General features: G+C 45.0%; 1 protein-coding gene across 6 annotated transcripts in view; it reads right to left on the reverse strand.

The window, feature by feature from the left end:
• Window positions 1-227: 227 nt before the first annotated feature.
• The window catches only part of TNIK (TRAF2 and NCK interacting kinase), a 163,161-nt gene continuing 136,139 nt past the window's right edge, over window positions 228-27,249 (reverse strand). For 3 of the 6 annotated variants that reach the window (XM_062603146.1, XM_062603143.1, XM_062603148.1), the window contains 15 exons: window positions 25,345-25,508; window positions 23,945-24,042; window positions 23,220-23,243; window positions 19,496-19,680; window positions 16,128-16,254; window positions 14,209-14,373; window positions 10,627-10,741; window positions 9,871-10,041; window positions 9,440-9,583; window positions 7,853-7,987; window positions 7,535-7,635; window positions 5,928-6,077; window positions 4,624-4,783; window positions 3,889-4,028; window positions 228-1,781 (listed from right to left, as the gene is read on the reverse strand). In XM_062603146.1, the coding sequence (XP_062459130.1) occupies window positions 1,698-1,781; window positions 3,889-4,028; window positions 4,624-4,783; window positions 5,928-6,077; window positions 7,535-7,635; window positions 7,853-7,987; window positions 9,440-9,583; window positions 9,871-10,041; window positions 10,627-10,741; window positions 14,209-14,373; window positions 16,128-16,254; window positions 19,496-19,680; window positions 23,220-23,243; window positions 23,945-24,042; window positions 25,345-25,508 (1,963 nt within the window). In that variant the 3' untranslated portion in view covers window positions 228-1,697. The remainder of the gene's footprint in view (window positions 1,782-3,888; window positions 4,029-4,623; window positions 4,784-5,927; window positions 6,078-7,534; window positions 7,636-7,852; window positions 7,988-9,439; window positions 9,584-9,870; window positions 10,042-10,626; window positions 10,742-14,208; window positions 14,374-16,127; window positions 16,255-19,495; window positions 19,681-23,219; window positions 23,244-23,944; window positions 24,043-25,344; window positions 25,509-27,249) is intronic. The other 3 variants (XM_062603149.1, XM_062603147.1, XM_062603145.1) reach the window with 1 other exon arrangement.

Genomic DNA, 27,249 nt, shown 5'->3' on the forward strand with positions numbered 1-27,249 from the left:
CACACTGGGAGGTTGCCTGGTGGGTGAAGAAGGCACCCAAAGGTCCTTCCTGCCTGTGCTCCTCTGAACACTGCATCCCACCATGAGTCCCATTGCAGCGATCCCTGCCGGCACCAAACTGTGATGCCCTGCCCATGGGATGCTTTGGGCGAGGGTGGCCCATCCCATACCCGCCACCCCACATCATCTCCTACCCTTGATAAAGATTCGAGTGTGACCAAGTCCTGTTGATTTAATCATTTTTTAATAAAGCCATCGTTACTGAGTACACCAAGATTGCCAGTTAAGCTCTCTATATGTCGCTGGAGGTAACAGCGCTGTGATCGACAGCGGAACGGAAAAAAAGATAAAAGAAACCAAACCAAAAAACAAACCCCAACCGAAACGAGGTAGGTTAAAACCAGCAACACAGACCTTGTTATGCGACACCCCAACACCACAGGCGGCCATGCTTGCAGCTACTGAGAAAGAAAACCCCAGATACGCACCGAAAATGGAAATCAACTGAGCAGAGTTTATAAGGACACGATTCAACCTGAACTAAACACACACACACACACGGTTCGGCACAGATGTTGTCTTTCACTGTATGTTGGGTAATTCCTAGGGAGCGGAGGGGGTGGAAAACGAGTAGATTCAGACCCTCGTCCGAAGAAACCACACATATATATATATTTTTAAGCTCTTTACAAGCCCAATCCAGCAACACGGGGGACAGGCAGCTCGTGGTGTGGTCCCCATCCCCACACTGGCTGCCTCTGCACACCAGCACCCAGCTCTGGGATCAGGAGGGGACAAGCGCCCACAGCTCTCACCAGCTGCGGCATCAGGGTCCAGCTCCCGCAGCAACCTGGGAGCTGTCTGTGGCTGCAAATCGCAACTGGGGGGCAAGCGCGGGGCTCCTCCAACCGCTCCACTTGTCCTCTCCTCCGATCCCCCCATCCTGGCACCTGCGGCTGAGCCCCAGGGCAGATGGGCACCGCTGGAGCAACAACAAATGGCACCTCTGTCCCTATCAAGACACACCATTATGTGAATATCCATATAGAAATATGGATTGACAAACTTGACAAAAATGGTAGCTGATTTTTATTAGTCTAAGGCTAGTAGTTTAGCCATTTAAAATCCATTTCCCAAAAGAGGGGAAAAAAACCTATTATTTTTTCTCGTCTTTAAAAATCCATTAAGCCGTTGCTGCCAAAAGCAACATGTAAATGTTGGTGAAGGCAAAAGATTTCTAAAATTACCCAGCTATATGGTTATGGCCTTCATCACAAAGATAAAAGGTACATTTATTGTGCTGTCTCTCACCAGATTTAATTGGTAACTTTACAACATACTATATATTTGATGCTAGCAGGCAGACAGAATTAAAAACAGACTTTTGGACACTGTTTCTTTCCCCGTTCTTACAAAGTAGGGGACAAAGAAAAAGTAAAATAAAAAAAATTGAAATAAAATAAGGGAGAACTCATAACCCACTATAACACAGCGTAATCAGGAGACCTTGGGGGGGTCCAAGCGCGAAAGTCCATCCCTGCCAGCAGCCCTTGCCCCAGGGCTGATGGCGCTGGGCGAGCGTGGGGAGCGATGTTCCTTGGCGCCCTCCGCATCTGCCTCTACAGTGTTAGTCCACGTGTTTTATGTCCTTTAAATTAGAAATAATGCCATGGCGGTGACTGCCAAGTGCTCCTCTGTTACCAGTTCATCATGGAGTTTCTGTTGAGGGTCATGAAAAACACTTGGCTGCTTCCTCCAGATCGCACTGATGCAAAAAATACCTGTTTGGAAGCACAAAACCCCCCTTATTAGTGGTTTTTATCTGTTAATTGTCTTGATGAGCAAAGAAAGCAGGAGCTGCCCCACACCCTGTGGTGTACTCTGCCTAAACTTCCCTCCCTGCTCTCCAGCTGACAGCAAAAATTGTATGTGGACCCACTGCCAGGTTCTTGTTTCTCCACAGAGCTCGGGGACTGGAGCTAACCCATGCCAGACTCAGATCAAATCAAACCACTTATTAGTAAACACAGTAATAAAAACACTGAGTTTATCACATTTTACACAGCACCATTTATTATGCAATATTAAGAAGGCTGCTGTTAGTGGTTTGTAGCTTGCTAAATATTAACCATTTGGGTAAACATCTGCATCGGTGTGAAATGGTTTTCTTCAGAAAAGTCAGTCCTGGTATTTCAGCTGTTCCTGAAAGTAAAGCTTGGGAAAACTACTTTCCTTCAATATGCTCAAACCACAGACTAGACTCTGTATGAAGAATACAGGTTTTGGTGCTTCTGTTAGGATTCACCTAACATTTGACCCTAATGGAAGACTTAAAAAATAAAAATTATAACTTGCAAATATTGCAAGGGACTATCTGAAGCCTCTGTCCTTTTTAAAACCAAAAATTACTCAATCTTCGCACGACTTTCATAGTATCACAGAGTGGTTTGGGTTGGAGGAGACCTTAAAGCTCATCCAGTTCCAACCCCCTGCCATGGGCAGGGACACCGTCCACTACACCAGGTTGCTCAAAGCCCTGTCAAACCTGGCCTTGAACACTGCCAGGGATGGGGCAGCCACAGCTTCTCTGGGCAGCCTGTGCCGGTGTCTCACCACCCTCACAGGGAAGTACGACTTCCTAGTATCTTGTCTACATCTCCCCTCTGTCAGTTTAAAGCCATCCCCCCTTGTACTGTCATTACAGTCCCTTGTAAAAAGTCCCTCTCCAGATTTCTTGTAGGCCCCCTGGTTTTAGTAATTCAGACCCACCAGTGATCAGCTGGTCCCAGTATTTTAGAAAGATTGAGGCGGGCTTTTTTCCCCAGTTTTCTTAGAAAAAGGACCAAAAAAAAAAAAAAAAAAATCAACAGGAGCAAACGAGAAAAATAACTCTTCCAAAAAAACCCAGCAGTATAAAGCCTGCAGAGCCAAGTACTCCAAAATCAGGAAAAAAGCAAATTAGGGATATTTCGGCAGCTAAAATTCATCTTCTTGAGGCAGCTTCCTGTGGTAAACTCAATTGCAAAGTTAGGATCTATTTTTCCTGCAGAGCTCCAGTCTAACTCCATGCAAGGGGTAGGGCAATGTTCAACTAATGAGCAATAAGTGCAATAACTCAACGTGGCCTCAAACCTTCTTTATTGCACAATATTAAACCCTGCTCTGGGGACAGAGCAATCACCTTCCTCGCATGTTTTGTGACTGTGCTCATTACAAAGGAAGTCTGCTGCATGGTCCTATTTCATCTTGGTGAAACCTCGTGAGATGAGCAAATATCAAGAGCAGAAACAGACCTTGGCATTCAACCATTTTTTCCATGCAAACATTCCTTTCCTTTGGCAATTTCTCATTCCCTCATTCCCTGCACCCTTTGCGCATCAGCAATATCCATGACAGGGGTCATGTACATGACAGCTGCATTCCCCATGCAACCTTGGTTACTCTCCAGGGCAGAATTTCTCAGTGCTGTACACAGAAAAAGTGGGGCTCCATGGAGAAAACAGTTTCTAAGATGCATCAAAATGCATCTAAAAATGCATCAAAATGTTTCTGCACAAGAGCTCAAATCAGGGTCACTCACACATCCTTACTGCCACCATTTCTCAACTTCTGCAGGGTTTACTCAGCAGCCTCAATAGTTAATGTTCAGATGCAAGACTTGGGAGAGTCAAGCCAAGTCAATGCAGATCTCAGCAAGAGGTGGAAGAGATCTTCCCACCACAGGTTGAGGTCTGCATCCACTTTAGAGAATTAACTGGAGTGGTTTATGGGCACTGCTTATTAAACAGGACCTTCAGATTAATTACTAACCCCAAGATAAACCAGATTTGAAGTCTGAAAGTAGCTTGTAGTTTAAAGCATGGAATACAAGCTTTGAAGTGGACTTACCTTATCATTTCTTTCACATAGAAACTTTAACCTTTGAGCTCGCTTGTGCATAAATACTCCATCCAAATGTCCTGTCTCCACTGACCGGATTTCAATAGCTTTCTCTCCCCAGCCCATTATTTGATTGGAATGAATGTAGGCTGTCAAAAGGAAGCATTTGGTAGGTGTTACAATGTGTGTTGAGCTAAATATTACACAACAGGCAGAAAAACCCTCACCAACTGTTACTCAAAGCCTACAAAGATAAATGGCAGAGCTCTGCCAGAGGCACAAGCAGCCAGGAGTGTGCCTGCGGGGACAGTAGCCTTTAATTTTCATCTACAAAGTGCTGAGTAATTTAAACAACAAGTATCACTTCTGATTTCTGTGGGTGAGGAGCTGGGCAGTAGCTTGCCTCCATGGGCCGTGGAGCTGAGCAACAGCAGAGCCAGAAGAGCAACCCATGTGTTCCCAGCTCCGTACCCAGCCCCTCTTCCACTCAACACAGTATCCCATCAGCGCAACAGCTTATATTATCTTATACTTAAGATAAACCAGAGCTTAAATATTTAGGAAATCACTTGCTTTTATTATGGAGGACCAGATTGTAGAAATTCAGTAACTGTATCTCTTCTTTAACTGAGAGAAATCTCCTTTGACAAACAAAACCCCAAATGACTCCATCTCAACATTCTTGACTCCTCATTTTGCTTGTCACTTGTATCCTATGCAAGTGAAGAAGAAGGGCTGACCTACCCACGGAAGTAGGCATTTCTCCCCACTGGAGCACCACATCTTTAGTTATCCGTCCATAGGTGTTCACATATACGCCTTCATCCTCATAGCACACAAGCATCTCCATCCCGTCTGTTTTAGGCAGGATGACAATGGCATGAGGAGTAATATTGCCCTGAATCTGCAGTTAAAATAAACCCTAAAGGTCAGAATTACATTGAACACAGGAAGGGGTAAGGGGAAGGGAGCAGAGCATTACAAAACCAAAACCTCAAACCAACCCGAGAACAACCCCTCCGTTCATTCACCAAACAGATACTGGCTTTCAGAGTTAAGCTTGAAGGGAAGTAAACTGTCATGTTTACACTGCCATCAAAGCTGGCTTACACATCACGGATAAACAGGTTCAGCAAGTACAGAGGGATCACAACACGCACCCCCCAAGACTGATGGCTGACACTTAGCTGTAACACAAGGAAGTGACTGCTGACTTGATGAATCCATCTTCTGTGCAAATCAAGGGAAATAAATCCAGAATTTTACAGGTAGCTTGGAAGCAATTATTACCATATTTTAGTAATCAGTCTCTAGCTCCAAGGGCAATTATGGTAACTTTCCACCCATGTCTGCCCTTCCATAGCTAAGACAACACAAAACCATCCCAAACTGCCACAGTACTTCTTATGCTGCCTGGGCCAACAGCATGGACAGAACTTAAACAAGCCAACAAGAAAATCCTCACTGACAGTATTGTTTTGTAGCTGGTTCTCTCTTGAAACCGCTGATGGACTTGAGAGAGGTCCTGTGGTGAGTCCCTGTTGTCAGGGGGGCCAGGAGTTTTGAGCAGCAGTCTGACTGAGATTTGGGCTACCCTAATCCTGCAACTTTCACTTAGGCAAACTGTGCTGCCTCAGCAGGAACAAGTGTTGGCAGCACATCTGGACACCGTGCATTAGGACAGCGCAGTGGGCATCCAGCTCTTAGGGGAGTCTACGTTTTCCAACAAACAAGAACCTGTTTTCATGGTATCCTGCCCTACAAAGAGCTACAGTACTGCTTCATGCAGTGTGCAGATTCTCCTTTCTGTGGCACATAGGAACGTTAAACCTGACTGCCGGGCACAAGGACAGAAATAGCCTGTGAGAATAATGAACATGAAGTATGTGATACCTCTAAGCCTTCTTTAAATAATGATGGCACCAGAGGATGTCAAACCCATGACAAGATATCCCCTGACTGGTCACCATTTCTGAGCGACCAAGAGCCTGTCCAAACCTTGCTGGTGACCTGTTTTGGTCATGCAGCAGCACTCCCCATGTACTCACATGAGATGGTATATAGATATCATAAGAGTTCCCAGAATCTACATCAATCACATGGAAACCAGTGTGGGATCCAAAGATAACCTTCAGTCTTTGACCCTCTTCTACAGTGAGATCCACGAGCAACGGCTTGTGCTGGAGATCTGCAAAAGACTTTTATAATCCCTTCAGTGAGTATCACAGAAAGCCAACAAATCCCCACATAGCAGCAGCCTGATACGTTTCTGAAATCGTATTTGCTTGACTGTGTTTCCTACTAGATATGGTCATCTATATTCCTGTCTCTTTGTTACTATGTCAGATGCCTCAGAGGCTATTACACACTTGCTCCAGCCATCCCAGCAGAGAAGCGCTCACCCTTGCCAAGCACAGCTCTTTTTATCCCAGAAGCCTGAGGTCACCCCAAAGATTTGGTCTCTAAAGGAAGGCAACAGCTCAGTTCTGTATTGGCATGTGTACAGCCAGCACACAGGAACCCCCGATGCTGGTGCTGCTCTGGGTAGCAAGAGCAAAGTCCACAGAAACCTTTCCTCTCGGCACAGATCACCGCTCCAGTTTGGGCAGCTGAAATGAGTCAGATTTGCGAAGACCTATTTTTCTTTGTTTAATATAACCTGCTTCCCAGCATAGACTGATCCAGGACAAAATATCTCTCTGTAGCTTGGGATGATGAAGCATCCACAAGCGGAGAATAAAAGGCTCCTGGCATTCTGTGACTCCTGACAGAGAAAATCAGGAGGTGGTGTTTCCCACTCTCCCAACAGATGCCCGCCTACAGGGCAAGGCAAGGGCACTCAGCCCCCTCAGACGGGAGAAGCAGCACCAGGAGCACTAACCAGTGTCCTCAACAGGGCCCGCAGAGGCTGGGTGCCAGGCCATTCTAATGCTGCTGAGCTCTCCATGTCACTGAGCCCATTTATTCTGGCTTTTGTTCAGAAAAAGCAAATGTGACCCGATACTGAATAAGCCCATTTGTGCTGGAGCGATGCAAAATGAGATTACTCAGCATGGATGTCTCCAGAAGGCATTGCCCCTTGTGACTTGTTTCTGCACAGTGTAGGATGAAAACTGCTTTAAAGGACTAAGTACAAAATACCCACTGGCAGGTTATAGAGGAGAAAGGTCTCACTGAAGGAAAACTGAGGTAAATGAAAAGGGAGAGAAAGAGTGGGTCATTCTCTTTGACTTCCTGTCTTCAAACAAAATCCACACTGCAGAAAGGGAGAGGATTTTGCAAAATAAACTGTAAAGCACTGCCACCTATTTTCTACTATATGTGAAAAACCAGTCAGAGGTTAAAAAAAAACAAACACCACAACTCCCCTTCCCCAAAAAAACCCAATGCAGTTTTACTTGTGGGCATTTGGTCAGCTTTCTGCAAATGTCCCAAGTAAAGCCTGCCAGCATAAAAGCTAATATTAAGACTTCATTGTTAGCCATAAGCAGGAGGTATCCAGTCTCTTAAGCCAGATCGTATCCTGTCTCCCAAGCCTGCCAGGCGTCCCAAAGAGCTCATCTACATAAGCAAGATGCTTTTTCTGCTCTGCATACTACAGAAATGATGTGTATTTACAATTACAGAGTGTATTTTGGTTAAAAGATAAACATACCTTAAATGCCATGAACTTGTGATATGGTTTGGGAGCCCAAGCATAGATCTCTACAGCATTCTTTAAGGCAATCACCAAGAATTTGATTCTTTCATATTTCACTAAAATGAAAATAAAACCAATTTAAACTTTCTTTCTAACAAGGTTGAACAACTCATCTCCAGGAACAGCTTCTCGGGCAGTGTCCACCTAATACATATAGATGAATTCCAAGTTTACTTGTGGCTATGGTCTATCCATACTTTTAAGAGAAGTTGTCAGGTCAGCTCTAAGACCTGCATCTCTTCAGACATTTTTTTTTCCAGAGAGGCCACTCACCAACTTTGTAATGGATGCATCCCTCCAGGTCCCCAACCGTGATCCAGCCCTGCTTCTTCTCCACTTCAGGGTCGTTGTGTAAAATCCTGTTTCTCAGCCAGGAGAGATAGTACACACGCAGCTTGTTCTTCTTTCCTGTAACAAAAGAAACTTCCCTGTCAGAGCACAACATGCAGGCACGAGAAATTTTGAGATTTCAGTGCTTATTTCCACTCACAAGATGATAAAGTTCATTTCATGATGAAGCTGAAAACAGTAATTCAGCTGGGCTTTTTTTTTTTCTTGGGAAAAGACCATATGGAAAGCAGAGCCCAGACAGCAGGTGAATAGTGGAAGAGCTGGGCTTTTGCTTCCTGCAACCTGGAAATGTTCCTTTTCCTGTAAATCAGTGTTCATGGAGAGATGGTCAGGCACAGTGGGGACATGCCCCCGGTTCTCTTATGGCTCAGGGCTTACCCAACTATTCAACTACCTGGTTTCTTTTCTCTCTTCCCCTTCATACAACATTAATTCCACCCTGGAGCTGAAACACAAGCTCCATGGTCTGCAACAGGCACTGCTATTTGCCAGCAAGCCTGGTGCTGGACTCTGCAATGTTGAGGGGCTGCCAAACTTCTGCATGTCTGCCAGCCTGCTTTCGGATGGCTGCGATCAGGCTACAAACCTCTCTGTTGCTGCAAAGCCCCCACTACAGGGACAGGACACAGCTCACACTGAGCCTGGAGGGGCAGGGTCCAAACCATAAACCAGGATCTCCATCTGCTCACGGGTTTCCACAAATGCCCAGGGCTCATTCTCGATGCTGTCTTGGGGGACAGGGCTCCCTCCCCATTCATCTTCCAACTCTACCAAACCTGTTATTCCTACATCTGTATCCCCCAAACCACAGTGGAGCTGCAGACCAAGGGAAATGATGAAGCAGTGGTTTTGAAGAGCTCTGTCTGAATGGAGGGAGCAGGAATTTGCAGATGAATGCAGAGTGATCCCAGGGAGGTGTTGAACAATGCAAAAGTGAACAGAAGGATGGTATCAAGCAGTTTTCCTAACAAACATTTCTCCTGCTGTTCTCTGTGAGCTTTGTGGGGCAGGTATAGCAGAAGGCTGTGCCCCAGCTCCATGTGCTTCATGGGGCTGCTGTGCAGGGGGATGCTGGGTGCTCTCCTGGGAGACTGGACTAGAGAGTTTTTGCTTTTTTGCCAGGAATCACTCATGAGCCTGATTTGAGAGCTCCAAAGCTCCTGGCTGAACCTGGGACAGTGACAAGCCTGTAGTCCTCACAATGCTAGGGGTACCCTGAGCCATGGTATGAGCTGGATCCCTGAAGCCACGGCTCACAGCTCCCTTGGCTAGAGGCAAACAGACCCAAGAGCAGAGCTCACTGCCCCCTCAAACTGTGACTACCTGCCTTGAAACAGAGCCAGCAGGCAATGGGAGAAAACTTCAAAACCTTTGATTCTGGAATAAACCACCTCAAGCTGCCATGGGAGCTTCCCACTGGTATGGGTGGGCAGGTTTTTTCTGAGCTGGAACTGCTCATGGCATACAGCCAAGAAGGTGAATGATGGGGTGGGAGCATGAGAGACATACCTGATATTGTCACGAGGACATTAAGGCCCTCAAGTACGTCCATTTGTTGAAATCGCCGTCTGTTGATGAGGTTGTAGACCTTCCCTTGCCCACTTCGATCCAGCAGCATCAGGCCATTTTCTGTGCCCACCAGCAGATTCACACCTGAAGAGGATATGGTAATGGGCACCAGGAGCCATGGCTGCTCCCAGGGACAACACTCTGAGCTCATCTCTGCTACCACCACGAGATCCCAGCTAAGACTGTGATCTTTCCATGAACACAAAGGGTCACATTTACAGTGCAGGGACTCGGGGGTATCAGCTTTGCCCAGGATGGAGAAAGGGACAACCAGAAGCAGGGTCCTGGTTCTGTGATGACACATTTGTGTTTCACCACCAGCCATTTGCTCCAGGGAGCTTTGCCAAGGGCATGGCGTGCTCAGCGCTCACCCCATAAAGCAGCACAGAGTATTTCTGAGTTGAAGCGCTTCTTGTATTTCCTGATCTCCGGGGTGTCGCTGTGGGGACGGATGTTGGTGGGGTTGACATTCACCACTGAGATCTTTCGAGCTTCGTTCAGCTTGGCCTGCTCCTGTCTTAGCAGCTCGCTGGTGAACAGGGCTTGCAAGGAAACACAAGACAGTGAGATGTGATGGATTAATTCTCCTGTCACCTCTTTTTTTGGGACAGGAAGAAAATACTTGAGTTACCTCCTGATGGGGGAGCCATCACTATGTTGCAAGCTACTAGACTGGAGAAGGATCATTAGGATCTTCTCATGGATTAGAACCAACACCAAACCCGTCAGCAGGTGATGTCCCCGGCCTCCAGCCCTGCCTGCTGAGCTGACCAGCTCTATTTGTTGCCTGCCTGCTCACATCCAGCCACTTCCAGTGACTTCAGAGCAACTGCCAGTATTTTTGAGAGATTACCACCTCCCAGTTCTGCCAGGAACATTTCTCCCGACTGCCCAGGCAGATGGGTGGATTTCTGCTGCTCCCTGTCTTCTCCCAGACCCTTCTGGTGGCATTTTGCTGGTGAGGGAGAAGAAGTTGTATGGCAACAGGAGACCACAAGGATGCAGACATGAGCAATGTTTGGACAAGAGTGAGTGAAATATGAAACAGGTTAAGTGGGGTTATACAGCTTCCATAATCCAGTTTCCATGAGGCCCTCCCCTCTCAAACTGGCCACACTGCCTCCTACCAGTAGCAGATGACTCTTCGTCCTCATCTTCATCTTCATCAGTAGGTGAGGTCTGGTATACTCTGGTGTCCACAAAGGGGGTGAAAGAGGCTTTGGTGCTACTTCCCATACCATACTGGAAAGTAAGAGCAAAGAAACTGCTCAGAGCACAGAAATAACAATAATTTTGTGTATGTGTGTATAGGTAAGACTTTCTAATCAGCAGACACAATGTTTACACCTGCAGTGCCCTTTTCAAGCCCTCTGTCAACATCTGCTCCTCCTCCCCCATCACTAGTCAGGAAAAACATTAAACTGGATTTGTGAGTGTCCATGAGCAACAGAAAACAAGAAGAGCAGGGCCCAGCTCCACTCTCTTCTCACAGGCAGAAGCACAGCACAGCCATGAGACCAGTTAGCGGAGAAGCCACAAGGCCAGAGTCAAAAGTCAATGCAGGTAAACCCCAACTTGTCTGCATGTTAGACACCTGCCTTCAAAAGCCCATTCTGGGATGCCAGAGAATTTGCTTTTCCCACTCTCTCAGTGTGCAGCCAAGGTCGGCAGGACAGCACTGGGAGCCCTCGGAAAGCCCTGGCATGGGGCAGCTGACGTGGACCAGTGACCACTGGAGTAATTCAAGAGAGATGGAAAAGATGGGACTGTTGCTTCCCTTGTGCCAAAGCCAAACACTAACTAGCACAGTCTGAGTAAAGATTTAATTTCAACAGGTTGTGGAAATCTATTCTGGGACCTGTAGAACTTAGGCAGGAATGTTCATACGCTATAATACCACTCTACTTTCACCACTTGGTATCTAGGGATTCGCTAAGCTAAGCCCAAAATATTCATGCCTGTGGGAAAGTCGGAAAAGTCAGCTCCCAGCAAAACACCTATTTATCATTCTGCTGGGCTGTTATTGCTGGTCCTCACACCTATTGCACAGGCAGGCCCCAGCAGTGCCCCTCAGCAGCACCTGCCTGCTCTGTTTGGGAGAATCTGAAGCGCTGGAGCTGGGGAAGGCCTGGGGTGAGCTGTGCACTGTTCTAAAGCTCTCTCTTTAGGGAAAGCTTTGTAACAGGTTGTGTTAGAAAATGCCCTAGATACTCGGGCTCATCAGAAAATGGCATCCCCCGCAAACTCTGGTTTTCAGCACACCTCACGGGGATGACATGTTTTAAACTGTCTGCAGCATTTCAGGCAGGACTGCAGAAATGGTTATTTCTAAGCTAACAAAACTTAACCTGAAGGTATTGTAGGGAATGTCAGAGCCAATACTTTTCCAAGGGAATTCAGGGAGGAACAGACTGCAACATCACACTGCTTTCTTCTTAAAGCCATTGCTTTGTTAAGGCAGAAAACGAGGCTAAGACCTTCTCTTAAGCAACAAGAAATCTTTGCCTTGGGAGTCAAAGTGACATGATTTTCCCCCTTGTTGAGCAGCTTATTTTTCCTACTCCAGCATTTACCCAGGATATGCTTTATTTATGAGCTCCGTTAAGAGCTGCAACAGCAGCAAACCCCACGTCACTCTGCAGCAGTACTACTGCTCACATTATTCTTCCACTGGACATTTTCTTTCCCTGGAAGGAATAAATCTTCCTCAGCTTTCACATCACTGAGACACCAGAGCCCACGCCAACGCCACTGCTGCAGCCCCTGTGCTGACAACTGGTGTGCCACGGAAACACTGCCATCCTGGCACATCTGTACCCACACTGGGCTGGCCTCACACCTGTCCTCCAGTGGGCCACAGAAAGATTTAGGGGCAAAAGAACAGTGGGAGCACCCCTGCGGCTTGGTCTTTGCAAGCATTTTGGGACTGGCATCCATGGGTGAGCTGGCTTCCATCCCCCATGCATGCCAAAACCACGCTGTGCATCCTGCTTCCCTTTCGTCTTTATTCCCCTGACAGCCCGCCTGTTTCCATAGCAACGGGATGGATTTCCAAAATGCACATGGTAACCAAGACCCATGCAAGGAGTTAACAGCCTGTGGCAGGGAAGGCTGCAGGAACAGATACCACATTTACATACACAGTATGGCCAAATTTGTGTGCGCATGTGAGATATACTCCCTACTTTGTGCTTCTCTCCTATCCAAGAAATACACATTTTTTCCCAGTGCTGGATGCCTTTTCCATAAACCACCAACAGTTCAAGGATGAGAAAAAAATCAGTATCTACAGGGATGCTTTCCAGCTGAGAGGCAGGTGCTTTCTGACAAATGAGTTATGAAGAAGCCCCTCATCCCAATGCACTGAGCATTTCTTTTCTTTGCTCAGGTTCAGCCATTCTCCTAAGAAGCTGGCATTACTTAATGACTTCCGAGTCTGCTATTTAAATGTCAAGACATCTTCCTGTTCAACTGTGGTGGCTTACAGAGACAGCAACAAGCTGCAAGGTGTAGTTGTGCTTGCTCCCTTCTTTTTCTCACAGCACCATGAGATACCTGTGAATTAAATCCCCAAGTCTCCTGGTTCATTCAGCCCTGATAATGCAGTTTTAGAAATGGAAAAGATCTTCTTGGTTGGTATTCTATAAGTGAATATATTTAAACCAGTGCTTGCCCACGTTTAAGCAGTCCCAGGATGACTGTGGAAGGTGTCATTTTCAGCATCAGCTCTCTCATCACCTGCTTTCAAGGCAATGACAAAACAGCTAAAACCTTGAGGTGAAGTCAGGTACCATCTGTTCTTACGTTCTAGCAATGCCCAGTTCCAAGCATTTTTTATTTTTATACTGCTAGTAAAAGTACACTATAAAATGAGGACATCATTTCTAAGAAAGAGAATACGATGACAGAACTTCTGACATATATCCAACAAAATGAAAAGAAAATTTAAATGCAGTAGCTTATTTAGCATTTATCATATTCTATGATTTCATTTAGCACCAAAGGGGTTTATTTCTCATGACAGAACACAGAACTGTGCCTGGTTCTCACAGCTGGTAATAGTAAACCAGGACATATCAATTCCCTTATGTGTCACATCTTGTACTTTCCAAATCTTTTTACACCTTACGCAATGTTAATGTTCAATCGTGTACCTGTAAAACAGCTACCAGGGGAAAATACTTTGCCATAACAGGAAACACTCAATTTTAAAGGTGTGCAGATTTTTTCTAGACTGAAGAATTATTTAGAATTTTGCTGGCTTTGGTTTTTGCTAACCTTTTGAGTCAACATTAAGTATCAGAGATTGCACAGGTGGAAACTGGGCCCAGTTGAAGTTAATGGCATCGCTGGCTCTCATTATTTCTTTTATTTCCAAGTGTTAGAAAAAAAAAACCAAACAAACCAAAACCTCAGTGGGGGGCTTTCTCATCAGCTGGCAGCATTCAAAACATCACCATAAAAACTCCAACTGGTGGGCTTCAGACAAGATCTAATACACATTTCTACCATCAACCTTAGACCCATATAGCAACAACCCATCAGATATGCCCATATTTCCACTACACTCACCCCTATGGACCAGAAACATAGAGAGGGAAGAGCCAAGAAAGTCATGGAGGAAAGCAGAGAAGCCCATTTATGAAGAAGAGATGTTAATACTTGTGTAAAGCGATGCAAAGGAGAAAGAGGAGCCCCCCACCACCTACTTCAGGCACCGAGTCCATGTCCTGCGCATGCGTGGAGACTCGCCCCAGGGCCTCAGTCGGCGTGCCCGCAGGCGAGTGGCTTTGCTGCACCAGGTCAGGGAGATTGATGTGACCTGCAAAGCCATTGCTGGCTGCATGGCCAGAACGCTTTTTTTCACCAGAGGTCTGCAGAAACACAAGGCATGAGGAAGAAAGAGAAGGGGGAAGAAAAAAGAGAAAAAGAAGAAGAAAAAAACAAACAAAACTAAGTCGTTGGACGTCCCTCAGTTCCTAGGGCAAGCTCAGGAGAAGGACCCTCTCTGCTTCTATCCCCATGCAATCTGGCAAGCAGCTAACCAACCCCCCGCCCCAGGAGAAATAAAGACAGGATTAATCACAAAGTCAATACAGAGTAATTAGCCACATTACAGCAAGAGAAGCCTGATCACTGTCATTTTGAGACAAGGGACGCAGGGCAGATTCTGCTCTTGCCACCATGGCTGAAAACCCCATGGCCAGCTCTCCTCCCACACAGCCATCGCTGACAGCAGAATCTGACCCCTCGATCAGTGTTAGCCTTAACGGCTTTGCACAGCTATGGCAGCGAGTAGCCTGACTGCAAATGACAACACAGCCCCCGTTGCATGTTTCTGTAACCCAAAACAGCAGTGAACAGCAGTAGCATCAGCAGAACAACTGGCATTTCACTCTGCCACAAGGCTCCAGTTTTCTTATATAGCTCTGTTGGCATGGCATGTGTTTTACAGTTGTGATGCTAAACACCAAGCTCATTTTGCAAACGGCTGTCTGTTATAGCATGTTATAGCAGCGACTAGTTCTCCTGCTCAACTGCATCACCTTCCCTGTTACAAGGATGCACAGATAGCTGTCCAGGCTGCAGGGATCCCTGCTCTGAACAGATCCACACCAGTGGGGGATGAGGTGGGCTGAGCATTGCTGCCCACCTCCAAAACTCATGGTGAAAAGCAGCAAAGATGCTGTGACTTCTTTTGCTGATTCCTTCCTCTCTTTCAAAGTTGCATTGTTTTTTTCCTTCATATATGAATATTTTATATAAATTGAATTAATAATCAAAATGCTGCTCAAGTCTAGTTTGCATCTGATCTAAACATTCCTTCTTTATGATTGCTGACTCCAAACTCCCCTCCCCTTCCTTCTCATCCATACTCCTCCTTTACATACTAGCAGGAGAGTGATTCCCATATTCACTGCCTGTCCCCTCACTAGGAGACCTGCTACCCATCTGTGTTTCCAGCAGCACCGCCAGCATGTTCCAGCAACTGGGAATCTGAAACACTGGGGGAGATCTTCCGCAGCCAACCAAACGTGCCTCTTCTGCCTCTCTCCTGCAGTACCATACATCAGGTTTGCTCCCATGGCAGCCTTACCTCTGCAACACCAGAGCTAGGAACAGGGGCTCTCATCTGTGTGGGATGCCCAGTGCCCCCACCACTGGCTCACTGGGCTGGCTGGTGGCGAAGGGAACTTGGCCTTCCCCAGGCATGACGAGCCTTTGGTAAAACTCTCCAAATGCTCTACAACACTGCACACCTCTAATGGTTACACAACGCATAGGCTGAGAAGAAGAGAGGAAACTCTGGTCCAGGTACCAAGTGTATTAACTAAATGCTGTAAAGTTAAGATAACTTCAGTTGCCTGGAGCTATAGTGGGATTACAGCAGAGTCATTTGTATGAGCATTGTCCCCATACACCCTGGCATTACTATTCACTGCTGTTTGTAGTTCTGAGAAACATTTGCACTTGTCACATTTGCTGTAAATTGCATTAACAAGAGCGCTAACGAGCACAATTTACTTAGTCATTTTGTGTTCCGGACACACAGCACTGTTAGTTTTTGTGCTTACATGGGCAAAACCTCCTGAAGATGCTCCATGGGAATATTTGTTCTGTAACTTACCTCCCTCACCATTAAAGTCCCTTCCCTTGAAATATTGCTAAACGTATCTGCGTGGGAAGTCTCTATCCCATGGGATGTCACCATTCCCAGGTTGTACGGCTCATTGCTGCCAGAAATTCCCGTTGGGCTGTGGACAGAATGGAAAAGCATTAATGATGAATATTTCCTTTGCTAGACTAGACGACAAATCCTCTAATATACTATTAATTTAATAAGGGTAAGGTTTTGTATCTCACAAGAAGCAAAATTAGAAAATATATCCATTTAAACATATAGCGAGATTATTTCTCTTGTCAGAAATACGGGACCAGGGTCAGGTTGATACACTACAGATACAGCACAGAGACCAAACAGAAGGGCCTTTCTCATCCCAAGGTGCCCCAAGAGGAGCACTGGTGAACAGGTAACAAGTTGCTGCAGTCCTCCTCTGCCTTAGTTTTTCTATTGAATTTAAAAAAAAAAAAAAAAAAAAAAAAATTGCTCTCTTTATTCCCCATGTCCACCCATGGAAAGGGAACAGTGCATGAGAGCAACTGATGACAAATGACAACAAGAGAGGGGATGGGGTTTGGAGGAGGTGTGGGAAGGAGCACAAGTTGTGTCCTCCAGCTCTTTGCTGTTTTCTAGGTGAAGATGTAGCCCTGACCCATGATTCGCCTTGAGTTTATTTCTGTGCTCCTATCTCAAGAGAGAGGCTGGAATTTATTCTCACTCCCATTAAATTTTAGGACTGCCAGAGAGTGGATATTGCAGGTGGTGAGCAGCCACTGCTACTTTATTATTACCTTCCTAGCAGACCAGCTGCCTAAATATAATTCAAACAAAACCAAAAGCAAATGTCAAAGTGCCTCTGGATTACCCAGCCCTGTGTGTGCGCTGGAAAATGATGATGGTGGTTATGAAGATGTTGCTGATGAGACCCATTACTTTGCATTTAAAAGCTATACAGACCGGTTGCTTTTCATCAGTATTGAAGTAATTCACTCTTTAACATGTCTTGCACACCTGCTTGCCAGAACTCAAAGGCTCATGAGGGAGCCTGGTAATGTGAAAAGCCAAAGCAAGCCTGCATTAATCAAGGCGTTACTGGTCCAATGCAAGACATGAGTTCCAGGGATCCCAAGGTGTAACTGGTGTGATAATGGATCCTCGCCTGTATCATATCAAATGTATAACTGGACAGGCATCACCAAAGTACTCCAAAGAAGAGCGTGCCATACTCCTGCAGCACCTTTCACCTGAGAAGCTCATACCTTTCTACCACTAGCTTTTCAACACCACCAGAGGATGAGAAAATAACACAATTATTCCAGTTTCAGAAATAAAAAAGCAGTAACAAAGGAGGTTATGTTAATTTTGAGACCATACAGTGAGTGAATGAATGCCCGTGGTAGCCATGAGGTCCCAGATTTCATTGGCATGTCGTTTCCATGTCACCCTACAAGAAATCTCTGTACGTAGGCAAGAGCTGGCTTGCGCAGCTCAGAGGAGAGAGAGCCAAAAGGAGTCATCATAGTCTTCAGATGAAGAAAAGGTATCTGCAGAGGCAGAAGGAGTAAACAGTCCCTCCTGCCCATTGCGACACAGTGATGGACGGACTTATCCCACAGCAGGAGAGACCTGGACAGAGCTGGGGTGAACAGCAGCCCAGTGCTCAGGGAGGATGCCCAGGGAAGTTTAAAAATGGGTTATACAAAGATCACTTGGAAGGTGCAGGAGAAGATGAGATGATCTCTCTTGGGCCCAGATGCTAATGGAAAAACACTGAACATGGGAAAGATGAAGCTTTGATAGAAAAATGCCCAACTACATCTAGTTGGGACTTGAGTTAAGGTTTCTTTTGTGAAATAGAAGTGTAAAGCCAAGCATGTGCTTTCTTTTTTTCCCAGACACAGAGCAGTGTGTGTAAGCCTTCACAACTATGCCTGCAGATAGCAGGGAAGGCTTAAATACAGACAGAGCTCCTGCCACCTCACTGTGACATCAATGGTTTGCATCTTCATCTTCAGTCTCTGGGGCACGTCCATCAACAGGACATTACAGGACAAGTGGTGCTCAGCTGGCAGTGGGTTAGGGGCATCCATCTCACCACATACCTGTCCTCTGACATCTGGTAAAGCACTCAGTGAGATACTTTCATCCACTGAAAAGCACTGTGTCAAAACCCAAGGTGTTTGGTGGACGCATGCCAGTACAGATTAACCATTCCTGATTAAACTCCTCTTCTATGAGCAGCCTGAGGTTGCTTCTTGCACACGTGACTGCCCATCCAACTCCTGTATATTCATAGCCATCCTTCTGTCTCCTGACTTTCTCCAATGAATTCCAAGAGCTCTGATTTTTCTTGTCCTGCTGGAAGGAAGCTCCAACACAGGAGCTTGGCACTGTGCATAACATGGACCCTCTAGGTCTCCTTGCCACCTGGAGGGCTTCCCTGCTGCTCCACACCCCACCACTACGAAGCCTAATAACATCTATGTCAACTAATAATTCGTTTACCAGGAAGAATGGAAATTAACTGACTAAAATGCAAATAATCCCCTAAAGCCTTCCCACAACTCCTCTGTGAATCCACAGGGGTAAGAGTCAGACTTCATGCCAGGCAGTGAGCCCCAGAAACGTCCCTGCCACACTAATGCTGCAAAGCACCAGGTAGGGAGCCTGAACAGGGATGCTCCATGAGCTCGCTCTGTGTAGTGACAGCTGTTTAGTGTGTGTCGAAACTATGCAGCCCTCCTTCCTCATCTAGAGGCATCTAAAAGCACAAGTGTCCCATGGCCTACAATGGTAACTCAATAGTACAGTCTGCTGACTTTTTCATTTCAGTGCTTTAACCTACCACATTTTGCTGCCTGCGCAGTGACTGAGCCAAAGACAAAAAACAAAGATGAAGATGCAGATTGCTATAATCCTGGATCTACCAGTTGGCACTGGGCAGGCCACAAAGTACTGCACTTCAGCATGGCTTGATTTGGGGCAAGACCAGGCTCAAAAGTCAGCAGAGTTTTAACTCATCAACCCCATGAGCAGGACACTCAAGGGACGGATGAAGTCAGGTATGTCCACTCTGTCCAAGAACCCACCTTGCTCATGAACAGGAACAGCTCCATCCTCTTGGAGCCCAAGTTCATTCAAAGTGTAGTGGAAATAACTCAGTTTTTACCATTAATATCTCTAGTTTTAAATATCTCTAGTTTTGACCAGGAGAAAGGTTTATCCCTTGCAACCATGACACCATTCCCAGAGCCATTCCCACCAAATACTGACATGCTTTGGACATGCCCCATAACACAGCAACTGCTCCTCAAGACCAAGACACAACAGGGCTTCACAGTTTCCCTTCTCCCCCCAAAGAAAGCACTTCTTACATAAGCCGTGGAATATCACTGACAGGCACAGTCCCATCATGCGTCTCGTTTTCCCCATCCTCCTCCTCCTCCTCGCTGCTTTCTGACTCCTCACTGGAGGAGGAGTAGTCCGTCACCTTCTTCAGGGGGCGATTGGTTTCTTCGATGCGCAGCTCCCTCAACTCTTTGGCTAAGGCCGTCAGATCCTAAAGGGGATGGGGGCAAGAAAACAAGCAAGCAAAGGCTATTATATTTAAAGTGAGGAGAAAGTCACAAGCATATCTTCAAAAGCCAATGCTAACAGCACGAGCAACAAGAAATAGCTTTACAGAGTTGTTACAAACATGAGACGAACGTAAGACAATGTTTGTAGCATGTAGCATTTATTAAACAAAACAAAACTGATTTATGCTCACTGAAAAGTCAATAGCCAACCTCTTCTTTTTCTGTTTGGAACGTGTATGTGCATATATATACACACACTTATATGTATATACACGACAAAATTATATTTGTTGGAAAGGTGAAGTTCAGTCACCATCATAGTAAACTGGAAAACAACGTCATTTCAAAGATTGGCTTGGAGAATTTCTCCTGCAGGGTTTTCTCTTCTTTCAAACTTCTCAAAGAGACCCCGCAATTATATTTATTCTGTAATAAATGCATTTGGGAAGGAAGCAATGACAGCATCTCCCATGGGTTGTGCAATCCCCACGTCAAGAGCTGCTTCCGTGGTGACTCTCCGCTGCTGGGCAGCTGCCGAGAGGTGGTGAGGAGCACGAGGAGAAGAGCCCAGCTCAGCCAGACTTTGGAGTCACAGCTCTGAGTCAGCCACACGATCAAAAAAATGGATAAATAAATGAAACAAATCAGTCTGTCAGTGGGACCCATTAAGCACTTCATGTGAAATGTGGCAGCCTACAAGCTAAGGGCAAAACAAAACAAAAAAGCTTTTAAACAAGAAAAAAATAAAATAGGAGCAGTCCCAAAGCCTAGTAATAAATTTTTCAGTTTACCATGACTTTGATGAGGTCTCAGACCCAACAGTCATATAAAATAGACATTGCTATTTCAAAACAAGGAACATGGCAGGCACCGTGTAGAAAAGAGACTTTTTGTTATCTTACATGCTTTTATAGCAATGCAGGGGGAAGCAGTAGGGCAGAAAAGCATGAGAGCTTGAATTAGAATGGGTTAGAGAACTCTGTTGCACAAGACATGCACACGACGAACAAAGCATCGCAATTGTCAGTCTTACCATTTCTCCCTATATTAGTGACCGAGGTAGGCATCAGTGCATTCGGTCAGAGATAAAGGATTAGGGAGAAAGAAACTCATTGAAAAAGACTAAATTCCACAACTGTCTTATGGCCATACTCTCATTTACTGCATTTCCAGTTTACCGTTCCAGCAGGATGACTACAGCAATATTAATTATGGTTGCAAAAAATCTATCCCGTCGACATGTGAAGAAAACGATGGAAAACCTCTATGCTGAGATGCAAACCCAGTTTATGTCCTAACTGTGAAGCAGGAATATTTTGCAAGCAATCTGTACTTTGGTTACTGATGACCCACACCTCCCAGCAGGCTCCCACTGTCGACAGCCGCACATTCTGCTCCCAGGTCTGCCCTGCCCAGCCTCTAATGTAGAGAGGAAGGACTCCCATGGATGTCAGAGATCTTTGTATCAGACCCGTAAATATTAGTCGACCAAACCCCACCATTTTCAAAATAACCAAAAGATGAATCCCTGCTTCACATCAGGTACCTGTGATGGGTATTATACATCCCTCTCCAAATGCTCTCTGTACCTTTAAAGAAAGGTACAAATTATCAAGATTGAAGCATATTACAGTATATTACAGGTATCAAGATTAAAGAGAGAATGTGATATTTCAAGAGTTTATTTTTGATGCCAAGACGTTTGGGATAGAAATGCAGTCAAATCTGCAGTCACGACAACTAATTATTTTAATTAGTGCTGTAGCAGCTCAAATGATATGATTGTTTCTTTTCCTAAATAAGAATTAATGACAATTTCAACAGCTTAACAATGCTTTCCATTTATAGTATAAAATATGCTCTTTATTAAGCACTTGCCTTTGAACTGGTTTAGAGCCTTCTCAACTTTAAAAAGGGGTTTAGGACTGCATAACAGCCTCTTAAAATTGCAGCCGGACTTCCTACAGTGAACGAAGGACTAGGACTGAACCCTTCCCTCTCACAGTGATAAACTGTGAAAATTGCCTTTTTTTTTTTTTTTTGCACCTTTCATTTCTAACATGTTTCAAGGCACCCTATCAGCTTCCTTTGGTCATCACCAGAAGATAATTAAGTATTTTAAAAATCAGTTTGATCAGTTTTTAACAACTAATTTGGAAGTTATAACAGCAATAATACTCTAGACAATATAATCAGATAACTTGTATTTCCTAGTTAAAGCTTTGCCTCAGGATGATTAATTTTTCGATGCTATCATTTTGTCTAAGTAATGAGCACTATGTAGGATTAAACGGCTTCACTGAGTTGCTCTTGGACCAAAAAAAATCTGACAACTAGAAAGTGCTCTGTAGTTCCACATGTGTTTGAAATGTTATTACTGAGGATGACATAATACATAAGTTAATAGTATCAGTGCTTTCTAATTACTTTTAATTACAAAGGCTTCTTTAGATTTAGTATTTGCTGGAACCAAGTCAGACTGGTTTCCAAAATCACACAGCTCACTGAACTTAAATTTAGTGCACACACTGCCTTTATTTAGATGCTGATTTATGTGCTTTTTCCTTAAGAAAGCACCTCACTACACAAAACGCATTGCTAATGTTTCACCCAAGAGAGCAAGTTAACTAACCAGCACATCTTCCTTCTTCTGTATCTTCCAGTTTTAGAGGAATGAGGCTGTAGGAGAGGCTGCTGGTACAGGTGCTTGCCATTACAGCCCTGCAATTACCAGTATCAGCACATAGTGATGTGTGTGAGGCAAGTTAAATGCTACATCAGGAATGTCTGGTCTTTCCCCATGAACACTAAAACATTCAGCATCACCAGATGCATACATATTCAAAATATTATCATATGGTAAAAAAAAAAGGTGTAATTCAAGACTTTTATTTTTTAAGAGGATGGAGGAAGACTAGCATTGGCCATCAAGATCCAAGACGTCTCTGCTGATTCTGGCTTTACGTCTGATGGTCTGGTCCATGAGAATTAATTACCCCAATGTATCCCACGCTTTGTTTTCCATTATTTGCCAAGCACCTTCATTTGAATTAGGTTTAAAATGCACTTCAAATAGTGCTCGATGGCCCCACTGAAATCAGGGGGTGGCTGAGGGCTGTAGCTGAGAGCAGAATGCAGTGAATGGCACAGGCTGCCCAGACCACCTCCACTGGCACCAGAAACCTCCGCTCTTGCTCTTTCTCTTTCAAATACACCAAAACGGCAGCACTGTTTGCTCTGTGTGTGAACGTTCGTGTGCTTCTTGCCACGACTTCCATGCAAGTGGTCTGGCCAGTGGGTTTCAGGCAGCCCTTGGCTGAGCAGCACACACAGCGGCCGTGTCACTCCCCTCCCCACACGAAGGCTCCCTACACCGAGACACAATCGTTTGGTCTCTTGCCTGCCCCAAGACTACATTGCCACCTCTTCAATGTCAGCACCAAGAAAACCCGGTTCGGTATTGAGCACTAACAAGTCAACCTTGCACAGGCATGACCCACTGAGAAAAGATATCACTAACCTCATCTATAGCTTTCTTATAGCTCTGTGGGTAAAGGAAGAATAATCAGCATCAGAGGAAACAGATCGGGACAGGAAAAAGCCAGAGGAAGGGCAAGCAGGTTAGAAATAAAATTAGAATTGTTAGCTCAACGCTGTGGAGTGTAGAGAAAAAAAACATCAACAAAACATTATTACACATTAAAAAAGAAAGCAGTGGAAATTCATTTCATTAGGCCGAGTCTGCAGTTTTAAAATACAAATGTCAACAGCATTAAACCAGGAGGAAACACTTCGGATGAGATTTTGCTCAGAATAATCAAATGAGATTGTACAGAGACCACTACCAGGTTTGGTTTTAAGCAGTGAAGGCTCTCGGGGGCTGGTTTCCAGAGCAGAGCATCCCTCCGCTGGGCTGCTGCTGGGGGACATGCAGCACGGAACACAACAATGTACCATAGGCAACCACCACACCCAAGCTAACAAAGCCCTTAAGCATCTGCTTCACTTGAAAACACAGGCTTAAGTGCTTTCCCTTAGACTTGGGCTCCTGATTAAAACTCATGCACTCTCTTAAGCATTCGTATCTCCCGTGGGCTCTTGCTGTACCACTGCTTTCCAGTCTCTACTGGAGAAGCAACAGTACTAGCCTCTTTTTTGGGGGCCCTGCAGTTGTGCTGCCACACTGAAGGGAAAAGTGGCTAAGCCAGCTGGCAACATTCCCATGGGAAATAATTTAAGACTCACAGCAGGTCGGCTTGGTCGTGTCACATCTCTGTTGTCTTCCTGCTTGACCTTAGCAGGCTCGTGGGAGAGCACAGGGGACCCTTCAGGCTTGGTGTTCCCTGGGTGAAAGGCAAGCAGAGAGAGTGGGAATTTAAATGCTCAAACCTGTCACTGCATCCTGTCACCTGGAACAAGTGGGATTGAGGGCTTCATCATCGTTTTGTTTCTGTTGTCTCGAGAAACCCTCCTGCTCCTCTCTGACTGTCATTGCAACAAGTCTCCATCAACATAGCAACAAAAGCCATGTCCCAAGCCTGCCTCCACTGACAGCCCTCTTGCAGTGTTACTGCCCTTCTTTCTACTAAAAAAACAAATTCACTTTGCAAAAGAGCAGAGCATGTGATAAATAAAAAACTCTGCAGCATCTGACATTGCTGGGACATTATTTGTCACAGGATTCCTCATTACTAAAACCAAAATCAAACTTAAAAGGACAACTGGTGATAAACTCCTTTTACTGACTACCTAGAGGAGTAATGATTTCAACAACAGACATGTCATTTTACAGCAAAGTCATAAAAAATTCAAAGCATGGAGAAAGCATTTGTTTTAATGCGCTTCAGCCCTAGGGATTTATACTGCGGGGCTGTGCCAGAAATGCAGATGTATGTGTTGTATGTGCTTTAGCAACTGCTACTGTGATTAAATGGGGGAATGGAATATCTTTAAGAGTGGCTCTAGGAACATAAGGAACTATTTGACTAGGAACATAAACCCAGTGTCAGCATGGCTGCCTGGCAAAAGCATTTTAGAGAAAGCTTCTTATGGTCTAATTCACTCCTCTGCTCCCATCTCAGGCTTTGCACAAAGATGAAGCTCCGAAAAAAAATAAAAATTAAATATACTTCTAAAAGTGAAACAGACTCCCAAAGAAACCATCACAGAAGAACTGTGCTTGGGCTGATGAAGACAGGAAGCACACCGGTATTTTTTTTTATCATTTTGTTTCCCCTAAAGCATAACTTATTTTAGTGTGAGGTTCTTATTTTAGTGAGAGGTGTCCCTGCCCATGGCGGGGGGGGGGGGGGTGGAACTAGATGATCTTAAGGTCCTTTCCAATCCTAACTATTCTATGATTCTATAACCCCCATCTCCTTTTGTACAAGCTACTTGGCACCGCAAATGCAGAAGCAGCGCAAGTTGTTGTGGGCATCGTACATCAGCATCCAGGCAAAAGGGAGTGTTGGCATCTCTGTTTGCTAGGTCAGCTGGTCACAGAAGTGCATCAGGAATGATAAATTCTTTGATTTTTTAATTTGTTAAAAACCATACATGAGATCACAGACCTCTTGCCCTTCTTGCTTACTAAACAAGCCGCAGAAAGCATGCCCGATGCTAAGGGATGTTCGCAAGAACCTCACCTCTGACTCTGTTGCGCTCACTCGAGCCAGCCTGGGAGCCAGGCTGGGATCCACCCTGGGAGCTGGGCTGGGAGCTGGGAGTGCTGGAGCTGGAGGAGCTGCCGCTGCTGGTCCTCTGCAGTGGGCTCTCCACGATGGGCTCCGTCCTCCTCAGGTCTGGGTTGCTGCAGGAGCACAAACCAGAAGGACACCATCAGCCAGTGTCACATGCTCCTCTGGCCTTCAGATGCTTCCCACACTGACAGGGAGAGCTGCGAAGGTGAGGGGACACCTCCTCTGCTGGACAAGACAGGGCTGAGGTCTTCTTTTCTGAAGCTATTAAGCCTGCATTTGAGGGACTACGTAGAATTAGGCACTGACCATCTTTATGGAGCTGCACCACAACCACAATGAAGAACTGGCTAGAGAAGCGTTCTGCTCTTATTTTGCCAAATTCATCAAAAATTAAGATTCTGTGTTCAGGACTCCCTTTCAGTCTGTAATGTGCAACGCTGAAGTTACCTACTTAACTATCAATATTCATCACAAAAGCAGGAATTTGCACATCAGTGTTTGTTAGACAGAGAAAGAAGTATTTAATTGAAGAAAGGATCTCAAGTTTGCAACAAGGCTGCATGTCACTTTTACCACTTACTCATACTTCCCAATTTTCATGGCTTCACTTTAAACTTGCATCAGAGATCCCCTTTTATTCCTTGATTTCTCTTGCCTTGTGAACATGCACACATTTAGAATAAAAAGCATCCTGGATACACAAAGAGTGACTAATATCTTTCTGGGTATCAGACGCCTTCAGGAAATTAATTCTTATTTGCCACTGAAATGAAATCAGAAGACATGTTCACACAGAGTTATGCAATTTGCTTCCATACAATATTTCTGTTAAATTCTCTTATTCAAAGTCCTGTTAAAAAATGTATGAAAAGCTTTCTCTGTCAAGTCCAATTAGAACTTTGCATACATAAAAAGAATGTGGTAATAGTGCCACATGAATAATACAATTACAATTGGAAGCCACGCGTGTGAGGTGCAAGGTCTGTGGGGTCTCCCTCAAACATGTTGGTGCAAATTGTGCTAAGGCCCACTACCATAATGGGGTTGCTGGCAGAACTGTTTGGACAGAGCCTAACATGTATAAAATCCCTGTCTATTGTTATTTCACATTGAAACAGGTGGGTATTAAAATTATGACAGCAAGACAGCAGCTTTCTGTGTGCAAGGAAAATCCCCTCATTTGCTACAACAGGGTGACAAATAAAGGAAAGCATTTTTTGTAATATTTACATTTATGCATGGGGGAAATCAAGAACCAATAGGAGAGGGAGTTCAAAAGGAAAGCTGGAGAAATGTTACACTGCTGTGAGAGAAATGAAATATGAAATACTTTCACTGAATATTAAGTTTAATGAATACGATAGCATCCTAATAATTTCCAGTTTTCATCCAACTGAAGGCCTCCAGCTCATGTTGTATGGCTGATGTGTCCTTAGCTAAATTAACTCATGAAACGTATTTGAAAACTTTGGCAACTAATGTATATACCTGTACCAACCAGGACTGGGACTGCAATGTCCAGGAAACAGTGGGCAGCCTTCAACTTGAACCTCAGATCCCCTTATTGTTTTTATTTCCAATATCATCACTTCCTAGGACAACGCAGTCCAATATCCCTCTGCATGTTAAATTGTCCTTCAAGCAGGCGCTAATTAAAAGAACATTTTTAAAGAATTCAAAATGCTTCAGCCTTCAGCAATAAAGGGAAACAAACCACAATATGAATGTTTTTTTTTCTATTAAAAAAAAAACAACAACCCAGCAAAATTCTTCTGACTTCTGCTACCCCTGTCAGCTACTCTAAGCTGCTGCCCACTGTATGTGAGTCTGCTGATGCATGGTTGGGGCACT

Source organism: Pezoporus occidentalis, unplaced genomic scaffold (assembly GCF_034315485.1).
Source record: "Pezoporus occidentalis ecotype Australia unplaced genomic scaffold, CSIRO_AGI_Poc_V1 ctg8, whole genome shotgun sequence".
Classification (NCBI taxonomy): Eukaryota; Metazoa; Chordata; class Aves; order Psittaciformes; family Psittacidae; genus Pezoporus; species Pezoporus occidentalis.